Source organism: Octodon degus, unplaced genomic scaffold (genome assembly GCF_000260255.1).
Source record: "Octodon degus isolate 3935 unplaced genomic scaffold, OctDeg1.0 scaffold00182, whole genome shotgun sequence".
Classification (NCBI taxonomy): Eukaryota; Metazoa; Chordata; class Mammalia; order Rodentia; family Octodontidae; genus Octodon; species Octodon degus.
This window is the reverse complement of record NW_004524758.1, coordinates 3,839,607-3,865,206: the sequence shown is the minus strand read 5'-3', so window position 1 is coordinate 3,865,206 and position 25,600 is coordinate 3,839,607. Positions and strand designations below refer to the sequence as shown.

The window sequence follows — 25,600 nt, the reverse complement described above, 5'->3', positions numbered from 1 at the left end:
CCGCGGGGGAGTGGCGAGACAAGGGCGCTTGGGCAGGGGGCGTGTGGCCAAAGGAGCTGGTGCCTGCTGGCCCGCGGAGGAGTGGCGAGACAAGGGCGCTTGGGCAGGGGGCGTGTGGCCAAAGGAGCTGGTGGCATGCGTCTTATTGTAATAAGTTTTTTCACTGTATATTTTATTGCACCTTGTACTATCCTTTCATAAGTCCATAAAAGATGAACTTAAGAGAAAAATTGATCACATGAAAAGCAGTTTGTGAGCCTAGAACAGAAATGAACAGTAAACAAAACCCACACTGAATATGATACTAAGCCTCTCTAGTAGCCAAAGAAGTTGAAATTAAAACAATACATTTAAATTTGACAGAGTGGGAGACTTGGCATTTTGTACTCTAAAAGTATTGTTGAGAATTTGAGAGAAGGGAGAGTTTTATTTACTTGGTTAGAGTAGGAATTTTGAAAGCCTGGCAGAGTACATCCAGGTAAAACACAACTCAGTGTTGTCTGTCATGGAAATATGTCCCCTTCTCCTTGTCCCCACCTGGCAGCCCCAGGCTCTCCTCAGTCCTGTCCGGCTCCCCTGTACCCAGTGGCCTTCCTTACCACAGTGGCTTCAGGAAGCTCCCTGAGGCGCTCCCTGTCTGTCTCCCCGTCTTTGCCTCTGTTTCCCTATGTGCATTCTGTGCCAGCAGCTGCAGCCTGCTCCCTGCACCCTGGCTCCCTCTTGTGCAGCCGTGTGTCGAGCGTGGCTCCCTCTCTCCTTAACATGTCCTTTCGGCCTTTCCTGCCCTGTGTGCTCTTCCTCACCCTTTCCTGTATGTACCTGTGGCATTCCCGCAGCCCCTCAACCTGTAACACGTATTAACACCTGGAGTTAAGGTGCACTTGACGTTTTAGGAGCATCATCCTCCACAGGCCTCCCCTCTCCCCTTTCAGATAGGGTAAGCCACTCATGGATGAGTAAAAGATGGGTGTTATTTAATAAAGAAAGTTCTGAAAACGAGTAACACATAAAGCATTTTCCTTTAAAACTAGGGCAAAGGAACATCAAAGATAAAAGAATTCAAAGGCAAATTAGAAAAGCACAGAAGAATTAATAGTACAAGAACTAGAGCTTGCTAGTTTTTCTTTCCTCTTTAAAGTAAGCTTAAAGGTCACTTACCCAAAGTCCAGCAGCAGTCGGGGCCAAGAGTGCCAAGAAGACTTGGGATGGCCGTTGCAGGGCCGAGGCGAGGGCAGTATTCCTGGGCTCGTGAAGTCTAACTTGGTAGATGTGGTTAGCCACTTGGCACTCCGATTCTTCTGTGGCAGCACACTGGGGTTTTCCAAGAGCCCCAGGATATTAGAAGAGGCTGAGTACAGGAACAGGTCTGAGAATCCCCCACCTTCTGACTCTCCTAGGTCTGAGAGAGCGACAAACGTATACAACATTCTTCTTGCAAAGTATGTTGTGGAAAAGATGTTATTTTTGGTAAAATTGCTATTTATGGTTAAAATATTTGTTGTTGTATTTAAGTGGATTAAATGATAAGTATTTTTAAATCAAGTGTTCTTTGATTTAAATTTCAAACATAGCGAACTTTGCTAGATTTAATCCATAAAACCAAAGTTTCACTGGTGTGGTCAGTAATTTTGAAAACTTCAGTGCGATTCTGTGTTAGGGATATAGCTTTGGGGTAGAATGCTTGCCTAGCATTTCCACACAAGTGAACGAAGGAAAGGAATTAAAAGAAGGCCTGACAGGAAAAAGATGTAAGACACGCTGAAGTAGGAAGTCAGGTTTTAAAAGTACAACTGAGCTCAGTGAGATAGAATAAAGAGTTTCATCAACATTTGTAGACTAGATGTTAAGCTTTTTTAAGAAGGGTTACAAGAACATCAAAAAGTGTTCGTGGAGAGAACTGCACAGAATAGGTGACCTTTGAATTAATCTTCTGAGCTCCTAAGGAGCAGAGCAACGCGTGGAGGAGACAGACCAGGACGCAACAGTGAAGCGTGTCATGTGGGCGCTGCGTGGCAGCCGTGGCTGGGGTGGCGCTGCCTGTGTAGGACTGCAGTGTGGCATGCCAGCAAGTTGGAGTTTTACAGGCAGGGTGCCACAGGGAGGCTGCTGGTGGACCTACAGGAGAAAGTCCAGATTTTTACTTGAGGAGTCAGGAGAGTAGGCCTGTGTGTGGTGACCAGGAGGGTAGAACTGGAGTCTGGGAACACGGGCAGCCGGTACAGTAGTTGAAGTCAGATAGCGAGGGCTTGAAGTGACGTGGAGACGATGGGGCTCGGCACACAGGCATCCTTGGAGCTGTCTGCCAAGTGGGCGGGTAGCATCGGTGGCCTGCACCTGCGTCGGAAGGCTTTGGGAGAGGAGCGGTAGGTAGCCGTAGCCGAAGCACCTCCTGTTCTGCTGACGCTGCAGCATGTGGGCCTTTGTTCCACTCCGTTGCGCTCAGTGTAGTGGAGATTGATACAGTAAGATGCTGAAGAGTGACAGGAGCACATTTTGGTGGCTGTTACTTCTTTCTTCTACCCCTCCTTCCTCCCAAGTTTAGGATGAAGTCCAAGTCCAATTTGCTCTTGCTGTAACAAAACATTTGGGCAGAATACCTTATGAAGAAATGAGGTTCATTCAGCTCATGGCTTTGGAAGCTCTTAGTCCAATAGCGGGATGCCTGGTCAGGCCAGCCTCCGATGAGGGCCTGAGAGTGGCTAGGCACTGGAAACAGCACCACGTGGGGACAGGAAGCTAGAGACTCTGAGACAAGTTGCTGTCATGAGAACTGACTCCAGGAGGCCCTTCTGAGGGTGGTACCCTGACCTCTACCTTCCCCCAGACCCCAGCTCTTGAGAGCTTCTGCCATCTTCAGCACTGCCCTTCAGGGCCACGCTTCCTGCACACAAACCTTGGAGGACAGCAGACCACTCCGAACCCTAGCAAGCGGCTTTCCAGAAGGAGGGCGGGAGCTGAGTATTGGGACTGGGAATCAGGCACCAGCCAGGCAGCCGTCAGAGTGAGAGCATCTGAGGCTGCAGGTGGCCGTGCGGCGGCCTGGAGGCCTTTCGCTTACATTGACTGGGGCTTGGAAAGGCAGGCTCGGCAGGTGGGGACCTAAGGGGGCTGCAGATGGGTCTGGTTCCGGCTGCCTGGTCGCCTGGCAGGGGCAGCTCTTTGTAATGAATGAAATGGCCCAGACTCAGTTTACAGGTACGGGATGCAGTTGTAGAGCTTTTCAAAGCCAGCAGCTAACACAGGTAGGAGCCAGGCATGTGGCTCAGGCACAGGCCCTGGGTTCAGCCCCCACACCCAGCGTGGCGCGGCGCAGTTAGAAGGGTCAGAGGAAGGAGAGGAAAGGGAGCCCACAGGCAGGCAGAGTCTAGGGACAGCAGCGAGACACCCATCCCCGGGAGGCCAGACAAATGGGGACTGAAGACCAGCTCCCGGTGGGCTGGGCTAGTGTGTCTGGGTGTCCTTCTGGGGACGTGGAGAAGAGCTGTGACGCAGCGGGCTCACTGAGGAGGGCTGGCCAGGAGTGCTCCAGCCATGCAGGGTGGTGACTGTGAGGAGGCCGTCAGAGGCTTGGAGACAAGAACTCCAAAGACATTTTGTGCCAGTTCCCCAATTTGTCTTATAAGCCTCGCTTAAGATTTTATTTATTTATTTATTTATTTATTTATTTTGCAGAACCAGGGATTGAACTCAGGCCCTTGCGCTTGCCAGGGAAGCGCTTATTGCACTGAGCCATCTCCCCAGCCCCTCGCTTAAGATTTTATATGGCTTTTTGAACATAAAATTTAAAATATCTGCTTATTGTATTACCTTGTATTGGGACATAAGACAGGTACAATCATATTGTGAGCAAATTATGGTAAAGCTTGACATGTGGGTGGATTTTTAGTCAACACCTAATTTAATAATAAAGCCACTTATGTACATGTGATTATCAGGGTATGGATGTCTTTATTTTGTTACAGTTGTCTTGCTCTGCATGCTCTGAATTTTTTCTTTCTTAAAATACTTAGTAAAAAAGTCTGCATGTGTGTGGGAGTGTGCGGGCATGCATGTGTTCCTGGCAGTGTAAGAAAAATTTATGGGTGGAAAAATGTATTTTTCTCTTTAATATACAACATGGCATTAGCTTGTTATTTATATAGTTTAATTCATTGCTATGAAAAGAAAGTTTTAAGAACAGTATAGTGCATATCAGAACATGTAAAATTTTAATTTTAAAAGGTTTGACAATCTGTTCCTGAGCAGCATTAATAGGATATAGCAAATTTTAGCTCATTTACTTTCACCATATTTAAATGCTAGGATGTCATTTCTCCCTAATCTCGACTGGAAGGACAGTGTTCCTGTTTTTTAACACTCACGACCCAGTAGGGTCTAGGACCGTGTTATATTAACCATACGATATATTTGTGTAGAGGGGATGAAAATAGAAAGATACTCAGGGCTGGGGAGTAGCTTGGCGGTCTAAGTGCCTGCCTGGCAAGCACAGGGACCTGGTTCCATCCCTGGTACCAATGCAAGCCGGCCCCGGATGCCAGGGTGTGGTGGCACATACCTGTAAGTCCAGTGCTGGGGAGGCTAAGATAGAAGGATCACTATGAGTTCAAGCTGCATAGCGAGACCCTATACCAAATAAATAAATAAAAAATATTTTAAAAAGAAGATACTCAAATGAATTAAATTTTATTTTTTTGTGTTAAAAAAATAAGTATTTTTTACTTTTGGGATGGTGCTGGAAATCGAACTCAGGACCTCACACTTGCTAGGCAGATGCCACATAACTGAACTATACCCTGGCCCTAAAAAATAAGTATTTTGTAAGGGGAAAATAAAAACTATAAGAAAAATTTAAATGACACCTCGTTTGGTGTCAGGCCTTGTGAGTGCATGTTTTTGCACCAGCAAAAGCTGGAGCTACAGAACTTGATGCCCTCTCAGCTGGGGTCTGGCTTGAACAGCTTGTGTATTTATAGTTACAGTTCTTCTTTCCCATCTTTTTTCCCAGCCGCTATCTAAATAAGGCTTTTCCTATCTGGTCCAAGAAAGATAAATTCTCATCCACTTTTATAAACAATGTGATCTCTCACACTGGCACGGAACACTCTGCACCCGCCTGGATGCTACTCTCCAAGATTGCCGGCTCGTCACCCACGCTGGACTCTACCCAAATCATGCAGTCCTGGGAGAAAATCAGCAGGTTCGCACACTCGTAACACAGCCCACTGGTGGACCTACAGGTTGGAAACAGAGCTTGTGGCTTAAGGAAGGGGACTGTTTCACTTCATAGCCATATGCAGAGGTGGTTCCTTTAAATTCTGGTATAAAAACAAATATAAAAAGTAAGAATCGCTTGTAAGCATGATCAGTGTGCCCTTTGTCCATGAGATCCCTTAGTGTTCGTACAGCATGACAAATCATCCTGCCTGTCCTGTTCCCTCCAGTACTAACAGTCTAGAAGAAAAGTCCTTTTGTTGTCAGGCTGATGTTTAATGAGATTCTGTTTCGGCATTTCTCTTGCCCCCTCTTCAGTCAGCAGAATCCCAATTCAAACACCTTAGGACACATACTGTGTGTCATTGGGCATATTGCGAAGCATCTTCCTGAGAGCACCCGTGACAGGGTGACAGGTGAGTGCTTGTCGAAGAATGTTTGTGCAAATGTCACTGGCTTCAGAGTATGTACATATACGTACAATATGTGTTTACAAATACATATATACTTAAAAGGTTTTGACTTCCTTCTCAGATGTTGTCAAGTGTAAGCTGAATGGATTTCAGTGGTCTCTAGGGTTGATCAGTTCCGCTGTTGATACTTTGCAAAGTCTTTGTAGAGCATCCGCAAAAACACCAATGGAAGAACAGGTATGGCCACAATTCTCCTGATGTTCTAACTTACTTGTACTTGTATTTCTACTTGGGCTTGTTACCTAGCTTCGAAGTTTGAGGGGAGTAGGGGTGTATAGTCCCCAGTGGCTACTGCTACAACAGGGCAGGGCTTCGTGTCTAGCAACTCACAGGGCCAAAGAGGAGTTGACTGGTTCTGACCTAGGTGCCCTTGATGTCCCCAGCTTGGCTCCAGGTACAAGTGTCTTTTAGTAAGGTATGCCTGTTGGTTGACATTTATCTCCTGGTGAGAATCCTGGGAGGTATCTTTTGATAAATCATATCCTGTACCATCATTCCAAGAAGCACTTAACAGATAATTTTCTATCTACTCGGGCATTTCTCTCCAGATCAGAAGGTTTTTAACCTTTTGATAGGGCATAATCCGGAAAGCACTTGTCCTGTTATCATGAAGTTACACTGCTCAGGTCTCTTGCTGGTATCGTGTGTCCACGTTACCCACAGTCTGTCGCTAACATTTTCATAGTCACATGTCCAAGTGAGTGATGACGTGAGGCAGAGAGGTGCTTTGATCCCTGCAGGTGTCCGTACTCGTCCTTGTCGTGCATCACTGTATCAGCATGTCTTCTGTTTTTATCATGAGATATACCCCTAGACAGTGCTACTCATAATGGGAAAAATCAAAGACTTTGGGCTTCTTAATTTTAGTTTTAATAAGGATTACAGAAGTCACAGATTAGTTTAAATAATTGTTATAGTGTATTTAAGTTTTCCAGAATTAAAATAAAGATTACCTAGTGAAGTACTTAGTACTTTTCTGTGCTTTTTCTTGAATAGTTCCTTCAAGAAAGACCTTCCTCTGTATGTTCTATTTTCCACTTAAAATAACAGATCGAATATAGTAATGTATTGTAAGTTTTTTGCTTATGACTTAAGAGAGGTAGGAATGCACCTATACAAAAATGCTTGCACCCCTCACCCGGTGTTCTCGTACACGTGCCTTCGGCACTTACAGCAGTAAAGGATACTTGGCTTCCTGTTGCCCTGATGTTTTTCTCATGACCGCAGAAATTGTTGAAAAGCTTTTACATAAGAAGCCTTTGAAGGGGCATTTTGAATAGCACCAAACAATAAAAAATAGCTGGTTATTATGGAAGTCTAGCATGAACAAGGGAAGAATGATGTAAGGAAAATTTGAGGCAGATTTTAAAGTCTAGTCCTGCGAGGGAGAGTGGCACACAACTTACCTTCTTACCAGGGTGGGCTGGAGAAAGAGCTCTGTGTATGGGGGCTGCATGGCCGCAGAGCACCTGCTGCCTGCCGAGGGCCAGCAGTTGTTGGAAGTGTAGGTCGCGCTGCCTTTGGATTTGGAAACTGAGAGGTAGGCGAAGGATAAAACTGAAAACTAAAATGTTGGGAATGTGGCTGGCTTCTCGTCTGCCGGTGCCGCCGCCGTGGGCAGTGGGCAAGGCCCTGCAGTTTTCAGAACCATAGAATGCTTCGGGTCCCCATGACTCGCTTGCTTCCCCTGAGCTGCTTGTCATCTTTTCTGTATAAATGAGCATTCGGCATTTTACCGAAAATAAGTAATCACCCAAAGAATGGATGATCAAGATTCAGCTCAGCAGCGCAGTGCAGGTGAGAAGTGTGCCTTGGATTGAACTCGGGGCCGCTTGGCTGCCCTGTGTGCATGCTCCTATGTCCAGAATAAGACGGGTGACGGTCCTGTTCTTGTTCCTGGTTAGATCTGAGTTGACATTTCCCATAAAATGTGGCTTAAATAATTCTTTGAATTTTGAAAAATGTGGTACAGTAAAAGATACATTGCCGTTCATCCCCTGGAAATACTTCCTATCCCTTCAGGCAGACTTATTTATCCCATCGTTCTTCCTGTCCTGTGAAGCGGTCCTAAAAGTCCTTTTCAGCGACTGTTTTTAGCTGCACCGTCATGGCCATGATGTCCTCAGTTGATTCAAAATGATTGATTCAAATTGATTCTCTCATAGACACTTTGACTTTGGGGAGGAGCCAGAGGGCGCAAGAGGCCAGGCCCAGGCAGGAGGTGGAGGTTCCGCAGGATAGCCGTAGGAACACGCCTTTTGCTGGGTGGCACGCAGCAACAGCAGTGACTGACACCAAGGACTTGCACGCTTGCTTCCGAATGTGGCAGAACCCGGGGATGAGGGTGTTGGCAATGAGGGGGAGGCAGTGTTTTGAAGGGGCTTGTTGACAGTGTGTCTTCTGTAATGAATGTTTTTGAAGTTTAAATATTCACTGTATATTTTTATTATGAAACATATAACTCAATTTCAGTGACAACCTTTGGGAGAAGTGTTGATAAAATGGAGTTTGTCTAAACAAGAATAATTAGATGAGGGTTCCAGTAAGTTGGTGTAAGTTGGAGCTGCAGGCCTCGGGGAGGGCGTAGTGTGGAGGAGGGAAGAATTACGTACTGTGTTTGGACAGGCTGCCTTGCTAAATTCAAATCTAGTTAATTTACCATCTCCATAATGCAACTTTTCTCTACTGTTGGAGCAGCACCTCCGTGACCCAGACCTTATAAATAAATCAGGGCGCTCAATCTTCCTAAATATTTGCCTTTTGCTCTAGTAGGCCAATGTAGAAAGAAAGGTGGCATACACACTCTGCTCTGAAAACTCCCCCAGCCAGCTCTCGTGGCCAGCTTGCTATCAGTCTGTCACTGTGCTGTTAGGCAAGCGTGACGGCTGGTGCTTCCGTGACTGTGACGCTCCCGGAAGTCCTGAGAGCAGGGGCGGTATGTGGCACAGCGCTGATCCGTTACTCCCTACAGGAGCGCCTGAGGCAGGTGTGTGGGGACGTGTTGTCCAGCTGTGAGCAGCACCTTTCCAGTGTCGTTCTGAAGGAGGACAGGGCAGGGACTATGGACCAAGACCTGCTGGTAAGCCGCTGTTTCTCCTTCCCTTCCTCCTCCTTTTATGCCAGTAGGGATTTTTTGTTTTTGTTTTTGTTTTGTAGCAGGAATCAAAGTCAGGGTCTTGCCCTTGCCAGGCAGGCGCTGTACCACTGAGCTATATTCCTGGCCCTCAGTGGGAATCCTTTAAAGTAAGAATGATATTGTAATGTGCACTTTGATTACTGGTGACAGAATTAGGCTCCAGTAGCCTAGAGGTCATCTGCTTTTTATAAGAATTTTTTCTTAAATGACCCTTTTTTTTGTTGTTTTACGTTTTACTATCTGTGGGCAAACTTGATGGAACTACGAATGTAGTTAGACACTATGAAAAGCCTGATTCTAACAGGGAATATAAGCGTAGTAGAGTCCAACATAGAATAAGGGGAGGCAATAATAGGGTATGTTCTCTGGCCTTTTGATGTGTTTGAATTTTCAGCTATTACAAGATGTCTTCTGAGCTATTTGGACATTGAACTATAACACTGGGAAGTAGGCCTGAACAGTACTAGTAGCAAAAGTAAGTGAGAGATAGAACAGTTCAAAGCACAGATGTCCCTAGAGAATCAAGGTTGTTTAATTGTGGGCCTGGAGATAGCTGAGGGACTAAGTGCCTGCATAGGCAAGTGCAGGGACTGCGTGGGGTTCGACTCTCGCCCCCACATGGCGTGGTGGCTCACATGGTGATCGTAGCGCTGGGGAGGCTAAAAACAGGAGGATCACTAAGAGTCCAAGCTTCGCGGTGAGACCCTGCCACAATACCGTAAAAAAAAAAAATCTAAATTGGCCTGCCCATCTTAGAAATGGTTTCTGTGTAAGAGACTTCCTTAAGACAAGCCGCACCGTGGGCTGTCAACAAGTCTGTATCGGTAGTTGTGCTACAGCCTCTGACACACCAAGGAAAGGAGAGAAGGAGCTGCTTCATGATGCCTTCAACACAAACATCACAGAACCACAGCGGCCAGTTTTCTCCTCTGTTTAAATTAGTTGAGCAGTTCTTTTCTGTTTAGTTTCTGCTCTGCCAGCCTGGCCCTTATAGTTGCTAGTGTTCACAGACCAAATATAGATTTGTGAAAGAGAACTAATTTAATATGAGATGTATATTTTTTTTTACTATTTTTTATTAATTTTTTTTTATTTGTGTGTGTGTGTGTGTGTGTGTGTGTGTGTGTGTGTGTGTGACCAGCTCAGCCCACCAGGGGGTGGGGCTGGCATGTGGTGCTAGGGGGATTAGAACCGCAGTCCCTGTGCTTTACTAAACTTGTTCTAAGTAGGTGCTTTAGACCACTGAGCCATCTCACCAGCCCCAAGAGATGTATAGTTTTGATCAGGCCCATAGTTTGAGAATTGCTTTTCTGTTTGGGAAATCACTGGCCACGCTAAGAAAAATATTTATGGTGATCCTTGAGTCTTTCCCTCTGAGATTTTTGTTTGTTTGTTTCACCATTAAATATGTCACTAGAATCTACCCTCCAGTCAAAACATTTGGAGAAGTTTTGTCCTATGTGTATTACTTAGTTTGTGCTTTTAATCCATTAAGAGATGCCCTGAGTTCAAGATTTCCTAAACCCGAATGTGTTTATTATTGACTTTTTAACTCCAGAGGATTTTTGGTTTTCTTGGGTTTTTCTGTTTGTAAGCAGGAGTCTTGCTCAGCCTCCTCACGGAGGCTGTGGGAAAGCAGGCTCTTGTGTACTTTGGGTAGGAACCTAGGTAATGGGCTAACTGGAGGACAGTTGGAGATTGTGTTCTAAAATATGCAATGGTTTTCCCTGCCCTTTTACCCTAGGCTTCAGGTCTAAGGATGTAGGACAGTTCCAAGCATACAGAGGCCTTCATCAGAGCTAATGTAAATAGTACCAGAGGATTAGAAATAATATAAACATTCACCGCAGAGTACTGAGAAAAATTACGGCATTCATTATTTTTAAGTGGCATATTTATGTAGTCATTAAGTGTATTGTTAACATGAAAAAACACCTTATATTCAAAATAATACAAAAAAATTCGAAGTAGATCCCCGGCCTGCCAAGCATCCCTGTGGGGGGCGGCTCAGTGAGACAGCAATTAAGACTGGGCATGGTGGCATGTGCCTGTAATCCCAGTGCTTGGGAGGCTGAAAAACAGGAGGATCACAATGAGTCTGATCTGTGTAGTGAGACCATGTAGACCCTATACTAAATACATAAAATATTAAGAAAAAAAATTTACTTAAGATTATCCATGGGCTGGGGAGATGGCTCAGTAGAATAAGTGCTTCCCTGACAAGTGCAAGGGCCTGAGTTCAATTCCCAGTTCTGCCAAAAAAAAAAAAAAAAAAAAGATTATCCAAGTCTATACTTCTTATCACAATGTAATATCATAGTACCTACTGTTTATAGAAATGGCTGGCTTTTAATTAGAAAGTCATGTTGTCTCCCTGACTTCAGATGAGTTTTGTCAAGTATCAACTGAGTGTTTCATAATGGCCATGTTGTTTTCCGAAACAGAAAGTAGTAGATTTTATACTTCGGGAGGTAGGAAAAAGTATATTTCACTGAAATGTTACTCTAGCTAGGATTTTCATTTCGCTGTATTCTTACGTAACCAGTTGTCTTTGCAGGTGAAGTACATCTTTACCTTGGGAGATATCGCCCAGTTGTGTCCAGCGCGAGTGGAGAAGCGAGTCTTCTTCCTGATCCAGTCCTTCCTGGCTTCTTCTGCTGATTTTGATCACTGTAAGGCACTTGCCGTCAGACTGTGCTGTGCTCCCCGAAGGCGGAGCCCTGCCAGTAAGTGTGTTACCTTCCTCGTAGTGCTGCCATCTCAAGGTTCCGGAGATGCCCCGGCTGCCCCGCTGCCCTCCCAGGTCAGAGGCTCCATCGTGCCTTCTGTGATCAGAGCGCACGCCGTCATCACCTTAGGTGAGAACAGTGTGCGGGGGAGCGAGGGTGCGTGGCCGGCTTCTGCGTCCCTTTTGTCTTCAGTAAGCCCAGCCCAGGTAGTGTTTTAGGCTGCTGCGCTTGTGCCTGCTCTCACTGTTCGGAATTTAGGAGGTAGTTCAGATACGAGCCCCCAAGTCTACCAGCACAATAGAATGCTCAGTGAGAGCCTTCAGCAAGGTCCAAAACCACGTGATCGTGCCAGTAGACGCAGAAAAGGCTTTCAGCAAAACCCAGCGCTACTTCGTGATACAATCCCTGAAGAAAGCAGATCAGACCTGAATATGGTAAAAGCTATGTATGACAAACCAGTAGCCAGCATCATACTAAGTGGGGAAAACCAAAAGCATTCCTTCTAAAATCAAGAACAAGATGCGGATGCCCAGTAGCACCTCTTCTGTTCAACATACTACTCAAAACATTAGCCAGAGCAATTAGACAAGAGAAGAAAATAAAGCAATGAAATGGATATATACGGGAGAGGAAAAACTCAAATTAGTATTTGTGCAGAAGACATGATATTCTATGTAGAAGACCCAAAGAATTCCACCAAAAAACCCTTACAATTCATATCCAACTTCAGCAGTGTAGCAGGATGTAAAATCAACACAGAAAAATCTATAGCAGGGCTGGAGAGATGGCTCAGTGGTCTAAAGCACCTACTTAGAACAAGCTTAGCAAAAGCATCAGGGACCGCGGTTCAATCCCCCAGCACCACATGCCAGCCAGCCCTGCCCCCTGGTGGGCTGAGCTGGTCTCTCTCTCTCTCTCTCTCTCTCTCTCTCTCTCTCTCTCTCAAATAAATAAATAAAATTAAATTTAAAAAAAAAAAAAGAAAAAGAAAAATCTATAGCATTAATGAACTCAATTAGGAGGAAATTATGAAAATAATTTATGGTAACATCAATAAAAATGAAACACCTAGGTACTAACCTCACCAAAGCAATGAAAGAACTCTATAAAGAAGCTGAAATATGGGAGAGGTGAGTGAGGAGGATGTGAGAAGATGGAAGGAGGTGCCCGCTCTGGATAGGCGCAGTCAGCGTTGCCAGGTGGCCCGGCTCCAGAACCTACGCAGATTCAGCGCAGTCCCAGTCAGTAAGTACCAACAGTGTACTTTCCAGATCCAGAGAGAACAGTGCCAAGATTCATGTGGAACCAGAAGGAACCCAGGAGAGCAGAGCAGGAAGCATCGCGCTACCTGACTTCAAGCTGTGCGTCAAAGCACTCGGAGTAAGAACGGCACTGTACTGGGACAAGAGCTGACACATGGGCCAGCCAGCGGAGCTGAGGAAACAAACTTCCGCAGGCACAGTCAGCTGTTGGATTCTTGACAAGGGGCCAGAGCGTGTGTTGGAGGAAAGATGGCCTGTTCAATAAATAGTGTCGGGAGACTTGTCTGTGTGCAGAAGATTGAAACTAGACCCATATCTCTCACTATATACTAAAGTACAATAAAAATGGATGAAAGATCTAAACTTTACAACAAACATTAAACCTACTAAAAGGTAAAACATTGGGGAAACCATAGCTGTAGGAAAAGATTTTCTAAACTGAACTTCATTTGCACAGGAATTAACAAAGAGGATTATATCAGATTATAACACCTGGCATAGCAAAAGAATCAGCAGAGTAAAGCAGTCAGTAGAAACAATCTATAGAAAGGGAAAAATTTTACAAGCTACTCCTCAGAGGACTGATACCTAGAATACACAAAGATCTGGGAAGTTAAGCCACCTGAAATTAAGATCCAGTCAAGAAATAGACAAGAAAGATGACCAGACACTTAACAGGGAGGAGGGGCACAAATGCTTAACAAATAGTCAAGCGTGCCACATCTCTGGCCATTAGAGAAATAAGCTTTAAAGCAACCTAAAGAGTCTGTCTTCAGAAAGAATGGCACTCATTAAATAATCAAACAATAACAAATGCTGTCGTGGCTGTGGAGAACAAGGAACCCTCCTTCATTGTTGGAGGGAACATAACCTGGTACAGCCATTGCAGAAATGGGTATGGGGATGTCTCGAAGAACTAAATGCGAAATTGTACCTGCCGCATCCGTCGCTCTTGTAGGTGTCTTCCTCAAAGGACCGAAGATAGCACCGTACTACAGCAGTATACATGGTCAGTGGCTGTGGCAGTAAGATTTGTAATAGTTAAATCCTAGAAGCAGCCTGCGTAGCTATGAACAGACGATTGGATAAATGTGGTGCCCTTATACAGTGGAAAATCATTTGGCTGTAGAGAAGGCCACACTTGGGACATTTGCAGGACACGAGTGCGCCTGGAAAATGCAACACTGAGTGAGATGAACAAGCTTAAATACACCGTGCTGTCTCCTTTGAGTGAGGCAAAGTACAAACAAAGAGAGAAATAAAGGACGGCTAGGAGACCAGGGCCAGGTATCTTGCGAGATGGAAGGGCCCAAGGGCGCAGCAGTGAGGGGCAAGGCGGAGGGGAAGGGAGACGAGCAGACACAGGTGAGCCGTGTGCAGGACCCTGCTCACCTCAGTGGACACAGACAGCACAAGAGGTACCAGCAAGCGAGAAAGGCGGGTGGGGGAGAAAAGGGGAGTGAAAAAGAAACCAGCTGCGCTGTGGACGTGTGCCCGCTCCCGCCATGATTGTAAATTAACTGCAAACGTGCGGCTGATAAAGGCCAAAATTAAGGAGAAACAACAGTGGAAGCGTTGTGGTGGTGACTCCCCAGGCCAGTCGGGTCAGAGCACTCAATACAGCTAGCCAGGAGACGTGTGTGCACTCAGTGCAGTTACTAACTGAATGACGGGGTGTGGCCTGAACCTGACTCGGGCTGGGCCAGAGCTCTCCCCTGAGCTTCCCCTCCCAGCCCCGTTGCTGTAATTCACCAGAGCCCGTGTCACACCATCAGGTCTGTTTATCAAGAGTTGTGTTCAGTCACTGCGCTGAGCTCTGGGAATGGAAAAGTTGGGGTTTGGTTTATAAGAGAGATGGTTTATTTACAACTTTACCAAATTGGTGCATGAACCCTAAGCACATTACTTCATGAGCTCAAATTGTTCTTAATCGTGAAAGTACTGCCCTGTAGGCCACAGCACAAAGATACAGGTAAGACTCAGCAGCTCGCCTGGTGACTGAACAGATGAGCTGACACTCTTCTACCTAGCTAGCTCGTCTTTCATATTCCTTCAAAGGTACTCAGAGAATATGTATAATCCAAAGTAAAATGAAGCCAAGTGAGGTGGCCAGTGGCACAATGCCTGTGATCCCAGCGCTCTGGGAAGCAGAGGCAGGAAAAGATGGCAAGTTTGGGGGTTTGTTTTATTTTGCTTTTAATTTGTTTGTTTGGCTTGGCTTGTGCTGGCCTGGCTTGGCGTGGTGTGGCTTGGCCTGGCTTGGCTTGGCTTGGCTTTGCTTTGTTTTGTTTTGTTTTGTTTAGAATTACAAATTTGATCCCAACCTGGGCAGGTCTCGTCTCAAAATAAAAAAGGGCTCGGGGCTTAGCTCAGCGTAAAGGCCCTGCCCGGGCTCAGTCCCCAGGCTTGCCCCCAAACAGAAAAAGTAAAGTGAATCATCCACCAGGTATTATTAAAGGTTATTTTAATCATGTAAAGGAATATTTGATAACATGCACCTCGTAAAACCCCTGCTGAAGTTTATTCTCCCATAAGCCGTCTCAGACTTCATAATGTTTAGGATCATTGTTATCTGCTTCTCTTTTTTGTTGCTGACTTTTTTTCACTTTCTGCAGCATGGAGTGAAACGCTTTGTTCTCTCCGCGGTAGGTAAGCTGTGCCTGCAGAATGAGGACCTCGCGAAGAAGAGCATCCCGGCCCTGGTGCGAGAGCTCGAGGTGTGTGAGGACGCGGCCGTCCGCAACAACGTGGTCATCGTGCTGAGCGACCTCTGCATGCGCTACACCGCCCTGGTGGACAAGTACATTCCCCACGTCTCCTTGTGCCTCAAGGACCCCGACCCCTTCATCCGGAAGCAGACGCTCGTCCTGCTTACCAACCTTCTGCAAGTACGTGTGGCGGGGGCGGCCCCTCCCTCCCCCTCCCACCAGTGCTTCCAGTTGAAGGGAGTATGTAATCAGCACAGGAAATGTGCTCGCTTTGCAGTAGAATCCAAAAATAATTAGTTTCATCTCTGGTTTAGAATGTTCTAACATGAGGATGTTTCTGGTGTTCATTGTAGGCCTTTAAACACATCTTTACTTGCAAGTATGCATTTAGGGTATGTTTCAGATGTCCTGTCAAACATTGTTAAGCTCTACTGCCGTGTGGAGAAAAACACCCTTTCCAGACAAGTAGCTCTCATTCCATCCTCTTACATTCCTTGACCTCAAACAAGTTCATGTTTCTCAGACTTCACTGCTGTAAATGATTTGTTCTGGGTGAGCGATCTCAGAAGTTGCTCTGGGAGTCCAGTGAGAGATTTCAGTGTGTGAAAAAAATAGTGAATTACAAGTTTCTACAGAGCCTGGACGTGGTGGCGTGGTATTCATTCAGGGAATACATTTGGCCTCTAGTGAGGAACGTCTCAGTTACTCTTCTCTCCTTGCTGGGACAAAATACCCAAGACCCAGAAATAAGGAAGGAAAGGTTTACGGAGCTCACAGTTTGTGGAGGTTTCAGTCCATATAAAGCTGGCTCCCAAGCAGACTGGTCCATGGCGGAGGGCAGCAGTTCATGGTGACAGAATACAGCCAGACAGCAAGAGCAGAGGGGAGGAGTGACAGCCGCACTGGCAGCAGAGCGAGGCTGGCTCCCTCGTGTTGCATTCAGGCTCTCTGCCCCGGGTCAGGGTAGCACTCACACCCTTAATCCCAGCACTCAATCGTGAATCAATCACAAAGCCTAGAAATCTTCCCCATACTGCATGAGGCTTGGGGGACACCTAGACATAACCCTTAACAAGAAAGAAGGAATGTTTTCTGTTTTAAAAAAGGCCTCTGACTAAGTTACGCACCTGCCCTTCTGTGTCCTGGATGTTCGTCTCCTCATCGCTGTCCCTGGGGAGGCCCTTGGCTCTGTCCTATTACATTCAAGCACAGTACCGTGTTTGCCTGCGTGGCCCACCACGTCTCTGTTTGCTTTTCCTCTCTCTCTTGTCCTTCTACACTCCCACTCATGTCTCTGCTTTCAAAATGGCCGGGAAGTGGCCGCTGCCAGGCTGAGCCGCGCCTCCTGGGCAGCCCCGGAGCTGAGAGGCGCTGTTACACAGGGACCGTGAGCGGGGCCTCTGTGGCTGGGGGCGCCACAGGGCCTGGCTCCGCACTCAGCCTGCAGTGTGCTCTTTTCTCTTTGTATAGGAAGAATTTGTGAAGTGGAAAGGCTCTCTGTTCTTTCGATTTGTGAGCACCCTGGTAGATTCACACCCAGACATTGCCAGGTGAGTCTTGCCCTTCTGTGGGACAGCTGAACGGCTGACCTAACTTCTGGTGTGCGCAGGATTTCCCCTCTGTATGTAGGGTTCATTTGAAGTTGACTTTTTGTGAGCTTTTGTTAGTGTCTGAGTAAGTGGCAGATTTTTTAAATGGTAAGCTAGCTATATAATAGATCTTTATTTTACATATAAGTTGTAAACAAAGTGAAACAAACTCATTAAATAACTCATTAATAGTCTCTATATTGGCTACTTTGCTAATGTTATTTCCTTTCCCAAAGGAATAATAAAGGACAGTGTGTGCTTTGCCATATTAATACATATGGAGGTCATTGTTGATATAACTATGTTGATTTCTAAGCTCACCAAAAATGTTAATTTTGTTAAAGAATTCATTCTTTCTTTTAAGAGCAGCTATTGTAAGGAAGAAGATAATTTCAGGAATTAAGACAGTTTCAATTCTAGGAGTTAAAGACAATTTCAGGGTGTAATAGAGGTACAGATGATAAGGCTCCCAGCCTCATGTTGTTTGGGGGCAGTACTGGGGATTAAACTCTGAGAGCACTGTGTGGTTCCCAGTCCCTTTTATTTTGAGATAGGGTGTCACGAAACTGTACGTGCTGGCCTCAGACTTGGAGTCCTGCATCAGCCTCCCAAGTAGCAGAAATCACAGCAGATGTATGACTGGCGTCATTTTTTTAAGGATTTCTTTCAAAGAGTCTGATAGAATTTGCGTCCTAGTTGTACGGTGTGAATTCTTCTTTTGAAAGCAAGTCTGCAGTCAGAAAGCAGAACGTTGAATGCCATGGTCAGAGCTAGCACAGTGGGAGGTCTTTGCAGAGTCACTGACTGTAAATGGCACATAATAATGGGTCCTGGTGGTTCTAAATATGGTCACCAATAATTTCTGAGATTTTCTTTGGGTACAAGGAGGAGCATTTCACATAATCAAATAGTAGAAGGTTACTGTTGTAATTAAAGCTGTCTAGCACCAGAAGCACAAAGCCAGGGTTATCGCTTTTTGTATTTCTTTGTATAATTGGGCAAGGGACAAGATAATGACACCGCTTTCTCTTACCTACGTAGTCCCCCGACACTGACCTTGCGGCTGGCCGGCTGGCTGGACAGTGCGTAGCTCACAGGCCAGAATGACTGGAAAGTCCTAGAGTGCGTTCAGTTGTGAGCCTTAGAGAGAAGATTGGCCGTGGAGCCTGTATTTTCTCGTTTCTTTGGGCATTTTTGTTAGTTCCTACACACCTGTATTAGAAAGAGGCAATAAGTACTGTTAGCCTTTGTTAAGCATCACATTAAAACGTCACCTGACCCCCAATAATTATGTGACTTGTATGGTGCCATGTATAAGCTAAAAAATTAATTTTTTAGAAAATGTAAATTAATTCCATTTTAAAAGGAATATTAATGACTGCATAAAAATGTACAGACCCATGAGTACAAGTCCTCAGAGCGCCAACCAAAGAGACATTGAAAGACCAAGAGATCTTCATACTACCCTAAGTTACCACCATTTCTTCTAGCACTGTAGCACCCCTTCCTTAAGTTCTTTCATTTTATTTTTGGCTTTCTGGGTTTACGGACGGGATTTGCAGCTTCAAAGAGCTGATGACTACATTTGCCAACTATAAGTCTCTTCCCCAAATTTTACGCCAAAGACCAGGCCTATCTGCTTACATTAATTTTTTTTTTTTTTTTTTTTTTAACCAGGGATTGAACTCAGACCCTTGCATTTGCCAGGGAAGCGCTTATTCCACTGAGCCATCTCCCTGGCCCCTTAACATATTTTTAATATTTGCTTTCCAATGTAAGCCTTATTTATTCAGCTGTATTTCCTGAAAGCTTTGGCATGAGCAAACTTGTGTGAAATTTTTCATTGGTCATAGAAATCAAAATTTGGGGGCTGCAGAACTGTGACCTTTTTACTCCTCTCATCTAGGTGAAAGGCCTTATGATCTGGCAGTTGTAGGGCAGTGGCCAAGTACATGTGGGTGGCTTCGCTGGTGTCTTAGTGACTTCTTTCTTGCTGAGACAGAATGTTCAACACCCAGAGTTAAAGGCAGTGGATGGTGGAGCCTGCTAAGAGGCAGGGCGGCACGGCCCGGGGCATTGAAGGCAGCAGCCCGCGCCAGGTGGCAGAAGGCGCTCAGCAGTAAGCAGCAGCAGCACGCCTCCCTTCTTTATCCCGTCCAGGCTGTAGATGTTGGTGTATGAAAAGTCCTTAGAAAGCTAATTCAGCACCTTAGATCCTTATCCACAGTTAGACAGCCTAGCCCCAGCCATGTTCGAAAAGTCCCAGCTATGATTGCATGAGGTTCTGGGGACATCTAAATAAAAGTCACACAACTGGGTAGCTGCCTCCACGTGCAAGGAGGCAGGGTCCAGAGAGAAGCAAGACGAAGACCAGAAAGCAACTGATGCAGGGTAATGTGCCCTGGAGGAAGAGAAGGGATACAAGCCAGATGATTGGTTGGGAGACACAGGAAGTACTTAACCAGCTAGAGGATGTAGTGAAAATGAAGAACAGATGGAACGGGTCAGGGAGCCTGATGGCTAGACAGGTAGGTGGAGTTCGATACCCAGTGTAGAGATATGGTTCAGCATGTGCTAGTGTAGGATCCCTGCAGGCCACAAAGTTGGGAAAATAGAAAGTTAGAATGTCAGTTGAAAGGGCTGGCCAAATAGCTCGGTGGATTGAAGCGCCTGTGTAAGCAGAAGCAGAGGTTGGTGGTTCGCTCCCTGGCCTGTCATGCCGGCGCCACCCCCATGGTCTCACTGAGACAGTGACTGAGACTGGGCGTGGTGGCACATGCGTGTACTCCCAGCACTTGGGAAGCCGAAAACAGAATCACTACAAGTCTGACCTGTGTTGTGAGACTCTAGTCCCTGTAGACCCTGCAGTAAAGTACAAAAAAAAAAAAAAAAAAAAACAGTTGAGCTCCTTTGTATAGGCATTGAAGACCCTGAGTATCCTAGTAGGATACAGACTGTACGGTGGTGATGGTGAACCTGTTGGAGACCCAGTGCCCGAACTGCAGCCCAGAACCCACTTGTTTATCACGCAGTGCCAGCGCTGCAGAGAAATGCAAATGTCCGGTGCTCAGCCACCGCCAGAGGGCTGCGTGTGCGGCCGCAGCTTGCTGCGCTTGTCTCCTCCCTGCTTGTCTTTGCTAGTCTGGTCTTGACTTAGACTGAGTATATGAACATTCGCCACCAAGTCGAAGCTCACACTAGCTCTGCACACATTGCAGATTTACACTTTCAAAAACATGGCAAAGTCTGAGGAGAAGAACACCAAGGTCGACCTTAAACTGCTGTGCCACGCAGGCTGACCACAGGACAGAGAGTCGTGCATTCCTTAGAGGCTGCTTGTGATAGGTGCTTGGAGCAGCAGAGAGACAGGGAGAAGGGAGAAGGGAAAGGGGCTTCGTTTTCTTTGAGGACACGGGAGAGAATGTGGGGAGAATTCGGGAGAGAATGTGGGGAGGACTCGGGAGAGAATGTGGGGAGGACTCGGGAGAGAATGTGGGGAGGACTCGGGAGAGAATGTGGGAGGACTCAGGAGAGAATGTGGGAGGACTCAGGAGAGAATGTGGGGAGGACTCAGGAGAGAATGTGGGAGGACCCGGAAGAGAATGTGGGGAGGATGAGGAATTCTCTCGCTTGGAACAAGGGGGGGGGGCTGAGGCTTTTATGGCCTTTGCCAGGGTGGGGTTTGGAGGGGCTGTTTAGATACACCTGAGGGGCTGATGGGGGGTCTTCCCTGAGGTGGCGGGAAGGGTGGAAGGAAATTATGCCCTGGGCTAAGTTGGAGAAGAGGCGGGAGGTGGTCTTGGGAAGACGGGCTTTTGTTTTAAGGGCATCGGCCATATTAGATGGCCACCATGATGATTTCAGCAATTCATACTAGGGCCAGAACCTGTCAGCTTCTCCTTATGTGATGGTTTTGTCCATTCTGGTCAGAGAACATGGAGAATTCTGGTTTACTTTGTTAAACACAGAGATGCTTCGCCAAGTAACCATTGTTTAGAAGGAACATCAGGTGCTGCGACTTGTTTCCTTCTCACGCTGGCATTGCTAAGCAACAGTTTGTCAAGAATACACTGAACCTTCTCAGGTCAAACGGTGCCTCTGGCTGCCCTTATGTGAGTTCTTCAGAATTCTCTGTTCTCAATAGAAGTGCAATTGTCTTCTTTCTGTATTTCAAACTCAGGCTTCTGCCTTACATCCTACCCAAATAGTTAAAAATAAGATATTCTGTCTGTGGCGAGGATTTTTTAGGCTATTTCCATTGTGGTTTCCGAACCGCCTTCTCTGAGCGTTTCTTGGGGTGTGTGCTGGGAATCCTGCCGGACTTGACACTCACCCTGTGGCACCCCACTCGGGGAAGGAAGGTGGGTCCGACGTGTTCCAGACCCAGCCGCAGCCGTCTGTGGGTCCTTCTGGCTGTGCTCCGTCTAGGGGAGAGCTGCCCCTGGGAAGGCGGTACCACAGCGTTGGTAGTGAATGAGCTGCAGTGAGCCCTCCTCAGCTGGGCGCCTGAGCAAGCCCAGGGCATCGTCTCATCTGCTGTCACGGGGAAGCAGAAATGGTCAGCAATTCCTTTCTCGTCCTTCCCATTTAGTTCTGAAGATACTAGCTTCTTTCTCTCCATTCTCGTGTAGTCTTGGTGGCATTTGTCCAGCGTGAAACATCAGGCAGATGTGTTGGGAGCCTCTGCTGGGTTCAGGGGCCAGGTGAAGGAGGGCGCCGGGCCTTGCTGGGTGTTGTCTGCCATCAGTCGGAAGACTGGATCAGTACAGCCTCAGAGGTCTCGCTGCACTTGAGCCCCAGCCACTGAAACGTGTCACATTTATTGAGGGCTAAAAGCAGGCTAAGGAATGTGCATAACTAATTTTGTGGGTACAAACTATCTCTACTACCTTCAGACGTTCACCAAACTCTTTAAGTTCACACAATGGTAGCCCAGAATACCTCAGGAGAAGGACCAAAAAATAGGACGCCTCCAGGAAACGCTGTTGTCTATGACCTTGTGTCCCAGCCTAGTGGAATTTACAGAGTCAGCACGTGCCCTTTGCTCCCTAGGGACATCAGGCTCCTGTCTCCTACCACTACAGCAGGGGATTCCCGAGCGTGGTGCCCTTGGTTGTTCTGTGGAGTGTGCTCTACCTGTCCCGTCGACCCAAACTGTGAAGGTCTTGTTGATAAGCCGCCTCCTCTGAAGTTCCGGCCACCAGCCTTGGCTGTTGTTCCTCATTGTGGACAAAAACTTGAAGTTCAGGAGTGGAAGCCCCAGGGTTTACTTTCAAGAGGCAGTTGCCATGACCTGTACTCAGTTTGGGATAGTTTGCTTGTTTAATTTTTCTCCCAGAAGTGTAGCTGGAGAGTCACATTTTGTTAGAATTTTAAAAGGAAACTATAGAATGAAAAATTTACATTTACCTTGGATTCAGAAGGAAGCTGAGGAGGAAACAGGCAAAAGAAGCGGAACTTCTTCCTAGCTAGTTGTGTTGTTTTCTTTGTAGTGCTGGGGATTAAACGGAGGGCCCTCATACTGAGCCATGCACGTTTGCGGCCCTTTTTTTATTTTATGTTTTGACACAAGGTGTTGCTAAGTCAGTAAGTTGCCCAGGCTGGGCTCAAGCATGCAGTCTTCCTGCCTCCCGCTCCCCGAGTGCCTTGCTTTTGAGCTGATGAATCCGCTTATTGGGATAAGTTAGAAGCCTCTTTCCATGCCATTGCTTGCTTCTCCGGCATTGCTGGTGCATTCGGAGAGGCTGGCTGTGGACAGCAGGTGGGTCTCATCCCTGCGCCCCTCCCTCTTGCAGCTTCGGGGAGTTTTGCCTGGCTCACCTGCTACTGAGGAGGACCCCTGCCATGTTCTTCCAGCACTTCATCGAGTGCATTTTCCACTTCAACAGCTACGAGAAGCACGAGAAGTACAACAAGTTCCCCCAGTCAGAGCGGTCAGTGCAGCAGCCGCGTGGGTGTGGGGATTGGCTGCCGTGCCAGGGTGGGCAGGCCCGGCCAGAGTCCAGAGCGCAAGTGCCCAGACGCACAGGGCTCCTTGGCTTCGGGCGCGCCCTGCCGGGAGCGCTCTCTACGCTGCTCTGCCTTTCCTGCTGTGCCCACGTGGTGGTGAAATTGTCCCTTCTGGCACAGAGAGAAGCAGCTGTTTTCACTGAAGGGAAAGACCAACAAACAGAGCCGAATGAAACTCTACAAGTTTCTTCTGGAGCACTTCACGGATGAGCAGCGGTTCAATATCACCTCCAAAATCTGCCTCAGCATTTTGGGTATGCGCGGCGTGCTTGGGGTAAATGGGAGTCGCTCGCAGGCCCGCAGATCGGCCGCGAGCTGCAGGAAGACCCACCCTCCGTGCCCCAACAGCTATGGCCCCAGGGGACCCCTCGCAGGACCCGCTCCCGGCCCCGATGCCCCAGTGCTGTGAGTTCTGCCCTGGTGGGAGTTTCACAGGAGGTGCTCTCTGGTCCTTCCTCAGCCTGCTTCGCTGATGGCGTGCTCCCTCTAGACATGGAAGCCAGCGAGTTACTGTCCGATACCTTTGAGGTCCTCAGCTCCAAAGAGATCAAGCTTTTGGCAATGAGAGCCAAGCCGGACAACCTCCTGCTCCTTGAGGAAGATGAGGTGGCCCTGGCCAACATCGTCATGCAGGAAGCGCAGAAGCAGCTCATCTCTCAGGTCCGTGCGCTGCCCGCCCATGCTGTTCCTGCCGCGCTTCCCGGCGGCTGTGCCTGGGCTCCTGCTGTCATTTCCCCAGCACGGGGAACTGCAGGTCTGTTTCTGGCTCCAGCTCCTTATGGAAACTGGTCCTGATCCCCTTTTTCTCCTGCTCTTTGCTTCTTCCTTCTGATTTATCTACCACACTGTCCAGAGGGGCACCTGGTGCTACAGCAGAACGCGAGTCCCTCTGGCCAGGCGATTCTGTTTGGGTAGGTGGGTACAGTTGGATTGACGGGGAAAGCCCACCTAGCCTCGGGCCTCGCCAGGTCCTGAATTCTTGGTGCGCAGTTCGAAGGGCGCATCGCTGCTTTCCACCTGACCCGAGGAGGAGCAGATGGCACAGGCTCACTGCCAGTCCTGCCCACGTGATCTTGTGGGTCATTCTCTGCATGCCCACCGGCTCTGACCTGTCAGGCCTGTCCTATTCCCAGTAATTTCTTTAGCACCCTTTCTGTCTCTAGTTTGTTTGTTCGTTCGTTCTTTGTTTTGTTTTAAGCTTTGTTTTCAGAGGCAGTATTTCATTGTGTGGTGCAGGCTGTCCTTGAACTCAAGATCCTCCCGCCTCAGCATCCCAAGTGCTGGGATTACAGTCGTGCACCATCATGTCTGACTTTAGTTCTTTCTGCTGCAGGCTGTGAAATGGCTTGCTGCCAGGGCAGTCTTTCTAAAGTATGAGTGCAACATTGTATTCTCCTGCTTAAAGTGGACTAGAAGCAGAAAGACCATGAGGGAGGGGCAGCAAGGCATGTGAGGCCAGTGGATGCAGGTGACCTGCGGTACTGACTGCCCGGTGTGTCCTTCAGTGAGAGCTTACTGGTGTGTTCTCTCTGGATAGAGAAATTCATCGTGGATATATGTGTTTTATCTCATGAGCATTCTTTACAAACCATGTTGCAAAGGATCTTCCCACATCTTCAGAATAAAAGCCTAAGCCTCCTTGAGACAACTCTCAGTGTGCCTGGCCCCGCGCCCCCCCAGCCTCCCTTGCCCTCCCGCTGGTGGCACCTCCCCAGCCTCCCTTGCCCTCCCGCTAGGCGCCTCCCCAGCCTCCCTTGCCCTCCCACTGGTGGCGCCTCCCCAACCTCCCTTGCCGTCCCGCTGGCAGCAGCAACCCTTGGTCCTAGTCCCTGTGCGTGACACACACTGCTGCTATGGCTCTGGCGCTGGCTCTTCTGTCTGCAGTGCCCTCTCCTTCCCCTCTCATCCCCATCCGCCACCTCCATGCAGGGCCCCTCCACGGGGCATTCAAGCTGCCTGACGCTCACCTGCCTCTCCTCTCGAGCACATGGTGCTGGCCGTCCTCGTGTGTTCAGACTGTCCTTTCACCTCAGGAGCACAGAGTATCTGCCCCACAGCAGAGGGAAAGGTGCTGAAGGGAACAACTGCAAATGGAGCTGGAGTTCAGGGCCTGGGGGAGGAGGGGCGTGGAGCTTGTTGTCATTGGTCACACTTCTTACCTTGGTTCCTTGTGTAGAAAATGTGTAATATTTACCTGTGTCCCGCTCACACCTCATCCAGGTACTCGCTGTAGTGCTCCAGAGTTCTCAGAAAAGCAGGAGGTCTGCCCGTGCCCAGTGCCACGGCCAAGATGGCAGGCTCATGGTGCTAGGTTGGCTCGCAGAATCAGTTGGGGGACGTGTTCTATCTTTTCAGAAGTTTGTGAATCTAAGCCATGTCTCTGTTACCGCAGGTCCAGAAGAGGAACTTCATAGAGAACATCATCCCCATTATCATCTCCCTGAAGACTATGCTGGAGGAAAACAAGATACCAGCCCTGCGGG

At 47.5% G+C, this 25,600-nt stretch overlaps 1 protein-coding gene across 2 annotated transcripts in view; it reads left to right on the top strand.

Moving 5' to 3' along the window:
- The window catches only part of Ncapd3 (non-SMC condensin II complex subunit D3), a 65,365-nt gene that overhangs the window by 29,495 nt on the left and 10,270 nt on the right, over nt 1-25,600 (top strand). For both annotated transcript variants that reach the window (XM_023703840.1, XM_023703839.1), the window contains exons 17-28: nt 5,006-5,197; nt 5,530-5,627; nt 5,746-5,861; nt 8,656-8,763; nt 11,378-11,492; nt 11,571-11,678; nt 15,461-15,699; nt 16,990-17,069; nt 22,904-23,041; nt 23,238-23,371; nt 23,578-23,777; nt 25,510-25,597. In XM_023703840.1, the coding sequence (XP_023559608.1) occupies nt 5,006-5,197; nt 5,530-5,627; nt 5,746-5,861; nt 8,656-8,763; nt 11,378-11,492; nt 11,571-11,678; nt 15,461-15,699; nt 16,990-17,069; nt 22,904-23,041; nt 23,238-23,371; nt 23,578-23,777; nt 25,510-25,597 (1,616 nt within the window). The remainder of the gene's footprint in view (nt 1-5,005; nt 5,198-5,529; nt 5,628-5,745; nt 5,862-8,655; nt 8,764-11,377; nt 11,493-11,570; nt 11,679-15,460; nt 15,700-16,989; nt 17,070-22,903; nt 23,042-23,237; nt 23,372-23,577; nt 23,778-25,509; nt 25,598-25,600) is intronic.